The sequence below is a fragment of the Vicugna pacos genome, chromosome 17 (assembly GCF_048564905.1).
Source record: "Vicugna pacos chromosome 17, VicPac4, whole genome shotgun sequence".
NCBI lineage: Eukaryota > Metazoa > Chordata > Mammalia > Artiodactyla > Camelidae > Vicugna > Vicugna pacos.
In genome coordinates this window covers 40,280,036-40,288,253 of record NC_133003.1, presented here as the reverse complement: position 1 = coordinate 40,288,253, position 8,218 = coordinate 40,280,036, and the positions used below count along the sequence as shown (strand labels likewise).

Sequence of the window (8,218 nt, the reverse complement as noted above, 5' to 3'; positions counted from 1 at the left end):
ATAATTGCATATGAAATTACAAGGTGTTTTTGCATTCATCCATTTTATGATAAGCACAAATCTCAAGAGAGAACTGAGCTTCACTTAATCAAAACCAATGTATTTACGAAACTCCTGTTTAAGACATTTTGAAACACTATCCAAAATTTTTATTTCCTTTGGTTCTACAAGTTGCATTTTCATCCTTACAAGTTACATTTCTCATAATCAAACATCTTAGCAGCTTTAGGTTCTGCCCCAAGTACCTTTATAAGTAAACTAGCATATTACAATTACATTATTTGAAAAATTGCTGATTTTACAAATGCAAAAATGCATTAGTACATGCCTATCTACACCAGCAAAACAAAATACTCTGAACCTCCATGCTTTAATAGGCTACATGTCTGACCCAGGATTTCTGGGCTACCTTTCCAAGTCAGAGTTTACAGCTCTGACGAGCAATTCCATTGCTCCATCCGTACTTTTGAAAGGTGGAGTTACAATAAACCCTAAGTGGATTAAATTTATCTAATAATCAACATTTAAAATATGACATTTTCCACTACTCATTTCTGTTCTCCTACATTTTCAGAACTGAAAAGATATATATACTTTTAAATGTACAAGGTTGTTTTCATTTTCTTAAAAGGGAAAAGTGCGAAAAACACATTACATATGTATTCTCTTTCCTCATCAGCATTTCAAGTTCTTTTTACATGTTGGGTTCAGAGTCTAAAGTCTAACACGTAAACCAATCTGCTCAAGGCCAAGAAAGAAAACAGTTATTTTTAATTACTGAGGTCAATTCTTCATTTAGATTTTTTAACATGACTTTGTATGTGTGTTAAGAAAATGTGCCTAAAATTAGCCTTTTAAAAATACACATCTGAATCAGTTACTATTAGAACTGATATTTTCAAGAAGCACAGTCTGTGTAAGTGGACCTATGCATACTTGAGGAAATTTACTTCCCAACGGGCATCAACATCTTAAACCAACTGAACAAGGTTTCCCAGTTTAACTACCGAAGTACTCCACCTATCCTAAAGAAAATATTCCATGAGCATTCTACATTATCTGTATAAACAGCAACAAGTCTGATCTATGATCAACATAATATCTAATAAATATTAAAACTATTAAACTATAGATTAAAATGCAGATCTCTCATAGAGTTGAGTGATGGCATTTTGGTACATTCATCATTATTGTACTTTATTTAATAAAGAAATACATTTGCTCTTGCAAAAATAGCAATTGCAAGTTTACAAATAAAACCACAGACCTCAAAGTCATGATGCTAAATCTTCAACTTATATCCAACAAAAGTAAATCAGTTTACAAATGGTCCATGGCACAATTAAAATAAAAAATATCAAAAGGTCACAGGATCTTAAAGAATAGGTTTATTGACAATAATTTCATAAATAGTCTAAAGAAAATTTCAAAATTTCTAAACTTAAAATGTTTAAAATCTGTTCTTATTGGCAAAATATCCCTCAACAAAATAAAAGACTAGGTCACTACAAATGAATGTCACATTTAAAATTTGCTTCATTTTAACATTTCTGTAAAATTTTTAAAAAAATTTACAACATGTGATTTCTCTCCTCTCTTGGATACAGTTTTACTTCAACTATTAGACATATTCACAAATATATCACCTAGCTGCTGTGAACCTGACAGTCAAGTCAGTCAGTAGTATTAATACCCTAGAGACAGAAATGGAGCCAACCCATTTTGGTATTTTTAGTCATAGCAATTGAAGTAGTCAAAATGCAAAACTTGTGGCTGCTGCCCAAATCACCCCAGAGCATATGATACAGTGTCAGAAAATGTTTGCATCAGTTTTTATAAGTTCATCTGTGTACTTCAGGTATCTGAAATTAAAAAAGGGATTCTTGTATATTTTGATAAAAATGTACTCAAATATTTCATAACATTAATATTTATTGCTTTATATGAATACTGTATTGAAAGCCCAAGCATTCAGTTTACACACAGGAAATTATACAATTGTATACCGCTTCACAAAGGCAGTGAACACATTACATTCTACAAAACCTACTTTACAGAAATTTAAAAATTCTAAATATCAAAAGGTACAGCTGAAGAAACAGGTATAAATTTGGCAGCCAGTAATTTAGACAGGGAAGTTGCAGCTTGCATGACTTTAAATATGTGAATTTGAAAATATTGAGTTTAGGAGTAATCATTGTGCTTTGTGTTGATCTGAAAAATATAACACTGGCTGTCGAAGAAGCATGTTCAAAAATATTTAATTCACTTCAAAATGTCATACAAATTATGGTGGTTTCTATGCACCTCTAAAGCTTTAGTCATTTAGCTCCGGTACATTACTAAAGTAATATATTAATTCTTCCAGTACAGTGGTGTTTCATACCATTGACATCTGCATACTCTAGAATAATTTAGAAAGAAATGTGTAATATTCACAATATTCAGAAAAGCAAGCAAAAGGTAAAGGAACCTGCCCGGTTCTTCTGAGATGGTCTCATGTCAGCTTTATAAGCATTCATTCTACAAAACAGTGAGCTAATGTTTGAACACAATTTCCAAGATAAAGCACATTTTCTCATAAATAATGAAGTCTTTTTCTCAGGCACCTCAGAAGTATACAAAAGAATTTTAGTTTGAACAGATCTCTTGGAATGTGTTTAACCTGGTATTTCAACAGACTTAAGATTTCCAGGGTTTCACAAGGGCCAGATTTTATCTGAATTACTCAGGAGAGAAAGAAACTGTCTTCTGAAAGAGGTGAACTCAATTACCAATAGAAAAAGTATCCACTGTATTCATCTCTTATAGAAACAGAAAAATAGAACATTTCCCCCCTTAGAATAATATATATTTATATGTATATATGACTTAAAGTTCCATTGTACATAGTCAAACAATAAAATCTGGAAACCAACATGAAACCCTATAATTCACATGTTAAAATGTGGAAACTATGACCAAAATATGAAAACTGCTAGAGCTGTCAGAAAGAGACAAGACAAAAAGCTTTCTTGCATATGTATTAACTAAATATGATAATCTTCAAAAAAGTTTTCAAAATTATAATTATCTTCCAGTTTAAAATTTTTAATTCTAAATTAAAAAAAAAATCTATACACAAACCACTGATTTGACCAGACCGAAAAAAAAAAAGTCAGCGGTAAGCAGGACCCAGAGGAGCTGATATTCACAGTTCTTACATGTACAACTCTTTCAGGATTTGCCCCATAAAGTACTTTATTTTACAACCTGCTTCTCTTGTAAAACTAAAGGTCCACTTTATTACATAAAAGTTTTATACAGTGTAAAACCAGAACTGTATGTAAAATACTGCATCTAAATGTTTCTAAATAGTTAGTCTTGTTCCATTGGTTCATCTGTGACTTCCGGGGCTTCGTCATTTTCCATGGATGATTCTGAGAGAATCTCTCCAGTTTTACTGGAATTGGATCCTACTAATTCCTCTGCTTCATGGCAGTTGGAACCACTACTTACAGGGCCTGCATTTTCACTACCTTCAGAATGTAAATCTCTCTCAACTTGAGTCAGATCAGATTCCTCCATTTGATTATTTTCCTCAGAAGTCTCTTCATTCACAGTTAAGGCATCATCAGATTCTTTTTCTTGATTTTTCCTTTCTGGGATCATTTCTCTTGATGTCATAAAAGACTCTAAAAATAAGCAAACGTTGTTGTAGTTAAATTTGATTTTCAAAATACCTCCACAGTTAAGTTTCACGAACTCTGATATTCTACAGTTCAAATCACATCCCCTGAAACAGCAGCAACTACACACAGGTGGGAGAAAAGCCCGACATCAGCCTCATAAGGAGTTCCACTACGTCACACTCTCTCAGGCAAAATGAAGTACAAGAATGTGAGGATCTCCTTACTCCACCCTTTTACAGATGGCCTCTAAATACCTTCTTCCTCCTCTTCCTCCTCCTCTTCCTCCTCTTCTGTACAGTGCTGCCTGGAACAACTGCTTTCTTTGTCTTTGTCCTGAGATGAAGACGGAGCTGCTGTTTGTTCTACCGTAACTGAAGAAATTTCACTGGAAGATGTCTGACTGGCCATCTCTCTGACTTCACTTTCTTTGTCAAACCTGAGTCTTTTTACTTCGTGTCCCTCAGCTTCCACAGCATCTTCATCTGGATGTTTATTTTTTATAGGGCTCACTGAGGAACCTTCTGATTCGGATGTTGATGAGTCACTGTAAATGTTTTTTTAAAGTGTCATTAATGATTGCTTTTTTCATCTTCTACATTTTCATTTTTAAGGACTAATAAAGTTTTAACTGTATTTCAGTATCAAAGTTAAATAATAACATCTGGGCAAAGAAAAACACAAGAGAATAATTTCGAGGAGACCTAAACTGTTAAATAAATATTTCTCACTAGGAGCTAGTCAGTAAGTTACACAACCTTTCTGGTCAATTCTCCAAGTAAGTTAAATGTCCTCCTATAATAAAACTACAAGTCGTCCATAGGGACATACTCTTTAAGTCCTCTCACTCAGTTTTCTTTCTCTTAATGTGATGCAGAAAATTTGAGATGGGATATAAATAAAAAAATTATTCCCAAAATTTCAACTCACTTACAAATATCTTCTCTTTTTAAGTAACTTTCAAAAATAATGGAAAAAAGGTATCATGACCACTTTACTTTCTTAAGACCCTATTATAAATAGAATCGCTCAAACCAGCCGTTTTAAGCCTTTCCTCTGACCATCGTCAGCATGTGCTAATGCTGCAAACAGAAGCCTCAGCTCCTTTAACTCCTTTTCCATCCCTCAAAACAGTAAATTGTAAATAAATGAGTGCTAAAAAAAAAACTCATCAATAAATGTTAACTGTTCATGAAAACATTTTTTGTTTTTAAATATAAAAATCACATACAAACCTGTGACTTTTGTCCTCATTTTGCTTTAAGTTTGACTCTTTGCTGTCTGTGCTCTCAGGCAAGCCATTTGTTGTCATGGGGACTGACAAAGAAACCTTTGGTCGATTAAGTGGCCTGGGTGTTCCAGGTCCATTTATATTAGACCTATGGTAAAATAAATGAACATTGTTTTCCCATGTTTGTAAAAAGTCATCCCTCCCAAAGGTTGTTTATATGAACACAACACAAATATCTGCTATAGTTTTGACTTTCAGAACCATGGGTTTACCAAGTTAATTAATTCTGTTTGATAAATCATATATCCTCCATCAAATGCCCAATTTTTTAAAAAAGTATATTGAACTTCCTACTCAAAATTAAGAAACCACAAACTCTTTGAATAATAAAAATCAACAATCTCACCTCTCAGTGTAACTTGGTGAATTTCCAGGAAACATAACACCATTCATTCGATTTAAACTATTGGAATTGTTCTTCCTATGAGAAAAGAAAAAAAACACTTTTATGGATAGTTCAGTTCTTTAATTCTGATGAGAATCATGGGTCTAAATGATCTTTTGTTAAGACCTGTCACAAAACCAAATGAAAGACTTCTAACAGAAATAACATAATTACAGGATTATCTTAGTATCTTATTTAACAATACAAGTCTAAAAACAAATTTATCATTACTTTTCTATCAAATCAGAGATATATTAACCATTAAAAGAATGTTTCTCAACAGGGGGCAACATCCTCCTACAACCCCCCTTACCTCAGGCCACATCCCCAGGGGACATTTAGCAATGTCTGAAGACATTTTGGGGGCAACTGGGGGACATTACCGGCTTTCCGTGGAAGCCACAGACACTGCCAAACCTCCTGTAATCCCAGGACATCCACTCATAATAAAGTATCACTAGTGCCAAGGAGTGTGCCCTAAAGTGCTACCTTAATTTACTATAGAAACCTTGACAACTGGAAATACTTTTTCCATCATGACATCACGTTGTTATCAAGTAGCTATTACAAACCTAGGAGTTATGCCCTTGAAATGCCCTGTAAAGGTAGCTAGCATGGGATCCCAGGGCACTGAGTGCCCTGACAGTACATAACACAACAATGTTAAGACTGCAGTAAATCATGAAGCTCTTTAATTCAAATCTCTTCACTGGAAAAACATACAGGTAATGTTGTTGGTAACATTCTACTTTGGGGCCTGGGTGGCAGGTTCACAAGTATTAATAAATGTTAATGCTTAATTACATATAAAATAAATGCAACCTATTTTTAAGCCTAATATATTAGAAATGTATAATTAGAATATAATAGAAATAGAGAAACAGAAAAATCTCTATACTTACTCTGAAGAAGGATAAACACAGCTAACAACCATCACATTCTGCAATAACAAAAATGTGATTGATATGAGGAAAAGTACTATAACATGCAAGTTTAATTATTTGTTTTCAATTTCTCAAAATCACCTTGGTATTAAGTTAACATTTATTCCAATTTTACTAAAAAAGGAAATGGTTAAAAATGAAAATCAAACAGCAAAAAAAAAAAAAACTAAAATAGCAAAAGACCAAAAATCTAATACCTGAACTATTCATTTTGTTTTGGGTTTTTTTTTTAAACTTCACTCTAGTTACTTTGGCGTCCTGACATTATTTTATGTATTATTTAGGATACAATGAAACTATACTCTCTTATTTAAAAAAGAATCATACCAAGATATTCAGAGATTTATTTAGGCCAGCTATAATGAATTCTCTTATAAAGTAGTCCAATCAGGTGTGATATGCAGCATCATATACCTAAGAGAATCAAACCTTTTTACTAGTATTAATCTTCCTGGTAATAATAACTTTGTTAATAGTCAGTGCTCATTGAAAATTTACTGAGCCAAAGTAAATGCTTTACATTGAATTTTCCTCAAAGCCCTGATATGATTCACACTTTACAGATGAGGAAACTTGAGACTTAGGTTATGTAACTGGGTCCACGGTCACACAACTACGACTATTATGGCACTGCCTCTTCATCCAAAGATTGCCTTTTAAAATGTAATTTAAAAGTCTGTGAGCTGAAAATAAGTGGTGAAGAATAATCTGTTTCCTGTCCTTCAGGAATCTTTAATAACTTGAAGGCACAGAAGCTCAATAAAACATATTAATCCAGTCCTAAATATCCATTGTAAATCACTAAGTAATGATTTTGGATTTCTGTTCCAAGTATAAAGGAAACTGAATTTGAATTAGAACCTAAAAGTGAACACTGGACTATGTTTTAGAATCAATCACCAAAGGAATTTACAAAACCAGTGGTCCAATCTGGGTTCCCACAGGGCTCCTCCATTCATTCTTCACTCCAGACAAGTCAATTTCTTGCTTTCCCTTCCTTCAAACATTTTAACATCTTTGTTTCTCAGTTTCCTCTGTCCAGCATGGCCTCCCCTTTTAGCATTCTCTATCCCACAAAAAAACTTAATGCTTCTCTCATTCTTAAACATGATCTACATCTTTCTCAACATCTAACTTAAATGCTTTTTGTCAGCAATTTTTCCAAGTTGCGTACTCCTGAACTCCAGAAATGAAAAAACAAATTCTGCTAACAAGTTTGCAAAACCCTCTATTATTAAGATATCGATTATAGAACTTCTCAGAACTGTTAATATGTTGAGGTATACTAAGAATTTCCAAGGGACAGTAATAAATTGCTTTTCCCAAACTTAATTAATCTCAAGCATTCCTCTCTCTCTCTCTCTCTCTCTCTTATGAAACCTTTCTCTGAAACTTCAAACACAACTCAAAAATCATTTTGGAAAAACTTCAGGTAGACTGAGAAACCGATTTCAAGGAAAGGTGCCTGAAACAGAGCCCACTCAATGCTCTTTTCTGAAACCTATTATGCTACAGTTTAATAGAATTCCAATAATAAAATAAATACCTTTTCTACTCCTCTGAGAAATTTGTCTGTTCCTGTATAGTTTCTCCTTGGATCTGTCAGCAATTCACATAGTCGCTGAATAGTAAAAGGTATACTGCAAAAGAATATAATTTTATAGTTTGAGGTGATTCATTATCAAGAAAATTAGGAACATTATTACTCTTGCTATTTAAAGTTTTATCTAGTCACTCCTGTGCTAAACTACAAAAGAAAATGCTACCACAGTGGAATGAATCACTTAAAAACAGAAGAGACAATATGCACACCTGTCCTCTTACTTAACAAGAAAACAATGTCCCTCTCTTACCTTAAAAAGCAATTTAAAAAAACATCCAAAGTTAACGGAAAGCTTCAAAACTTAGAAAAAACTTTAATTCTTAATTC

The 8,218-nt window shown here is 33.2% G+C and overlaps 1 protein-coding gene across 2 annotated transcripts in view; it reads right to left on the bottom strand.

Moving 5' to 3' along the window:
• Positions 1–1,914: 1,914 nt before the first annotated feature.
• Positions 1,915–8,218, bottom strand: part of PPP4R2 (protein phosphatase 4 regulatory subunit 2) — a 47,569-nt gene continuing 41,265 nt past the window's right edge. For both annotated transcript variants that reach the window (XM_006196499.4, XM_072941712.1), the window contains exons 4-9: positions 7,835–7,928; positions 6,247–6,284; positions 5,306–5,380; positions 4,904–5,047; positions 3,926–4,215; positions 1,915–3,674 (exon numbers count right to left, since the gene is read on the bottom strand). In XM_006196499.4, coding sequence (XP_006196561.2) covers positions 3,358–3,674; positions 3,926–4,215; positions 4,904–5,047; positions 5,306–5,380; positions 6,247–6,284; positions 7,835–7,928 — 958 coding nt within the window. In that variant the 3' untranslated portion in view covers positions 1,915–3,357. The remainder of the gene's footprint in view (positions 3,675–3,925; positions 4,216–4,903; positions 5,048–5,305; positions 5,381–6,246; positions 6,285–7,834; positions 7,929–8,218) is intronic.